Genomic DNA, 1,223 nt, shown 5'->3' with positions numbered 1-1,223 from the left:
GGATTTGAACCGCCAGCCTTCTGGTTAGCAGTCAAGTGCCTTAGCCACTATGCTACCAGAGCTCCCATTTTAAAGTTCATAGCTAGTGGCTATTTTAATTCTTTTTCTAAATAGAGCAGTCTTCTAGAGATGTTGCAGTCCTGTGGGTGATCACAGCAGCTTAGATTCAAAGGTTGGGCAGTCTACTTGCATAGTGATACTGCCTTGGAAATGCAAGGAGGAGTCAGAAACCCAAGAAGTCGCTGTGAGTCAACTGGAATCTATGAGCTGTTACAACATATACAACCTATTTTTTCCTCTTATCAATGAGATTTTGTGTAGCAGATATGAAAGGGCTAGACAGAAGGAAGTTATCATGCTCATATTTCCTAATTGGTAAGCCTGACGTAGAGAGAGGGAACTAAAATGCTTAAAATATTGACTGTAACTTCAGACCTCTGAATTTTAAAAGGCTGGCAAAAAGTTAAGTTTTTTAAAAGCCTAGTTGGCCTGATAGTGTCCTCTAATCTTTAAGGCTTATAATATATTTTTTTCAAAAGTGTTTTAAAATATTTAAAATATTTTTTTTCTTAATTGTATAGGTGTTATGTGAGTTGTTGTTTAAAAATTTAGCTCAAAACTCAGCTCCTCCCACCCGAAGAAGAACAGTGAGCACCAGATCTAAGCTTAAGTCTAATAGCCGTGCAAAAACCCAGTCTTGTCTGGCAGAAGATTGTACTGCAGGGAGTTCTAAGGTACGAAGTGCGTGTATTTGTCAGTGTAATCCTGATTAAGCTTTATGTAATTATTTTAAATGTTTCACAAGTTATTTAGACATTGTGACATTATATTAGAAGAATTTTTCAAGACCAACTTGTTAATCCCTCAATCTGAGAGTTAAAAATTTTAAAGAAGTCAGCAGAAACAATGGAAATAAAGATTGGAAGAAAGGAACTTTAGAATACCTCTTTTTTTGTTTGTTTTTTTCCTTTTATTGTGGTGAAAACATATACAACAAGACATTCGCCAACACAACACCTTCCACATTTACAGCTCAGGGACATTGATGCCATTTTTCATGTTGTGTCACCATTGTTGCTATCCTTTTCCAAAATATTCTACCACCATTACCATAAACTCAATATTCCCATAAACAAAACCTTCTCCTTTTCCTCTCCCTCACACCACTGGTAGCCACCAACAGTCTTTGATTTCTGTGTGTGTGTGTGTGTGTGTGTGTGTGT

The 1,223-nt window shown here is 36.6% G+C and overlaps 1 protein-coding gene across 1 annotated transcript in view; it reads left to right on the top strand.

The window, feature by feature from the left end:
* Positions 1 to 1,223, top strand: part of LONRF2 (LON peptidase N-terminal domain and ring finger 2) — a 70,200-nt gene that overhangs the window by 29,770 nt on the left and 39,207 nt on the right. The window contains 1 exon segment of the mRNA XM_007959535.1: positions 582 to 734. Coding sequence (XP_007957726.1) covers positions 582 to 734 — 153 coding nt within the window.

This window comes from Orycteropus afer, unplaced genomic scaffold (genome assembly GCF_000298275.1).
Source record: "Orycteropus afer afer isolate SDZICR_OR568_19922 unplaced genomic scaffold, OryAfe1.0 scaffold00017, whole genome shotgun sequence".
NCBI lineage: Eukaryota > Metazoa > Chordata > Mammalia > Tubulidentata > Orycteropodidae > Orycteropus > Orycteropus afer.
The sequence above is the reverse complement of the archived record's forward strand: the minus strand, read 5'-3'. Positions and strand labels throughout refer to the sequence as shown.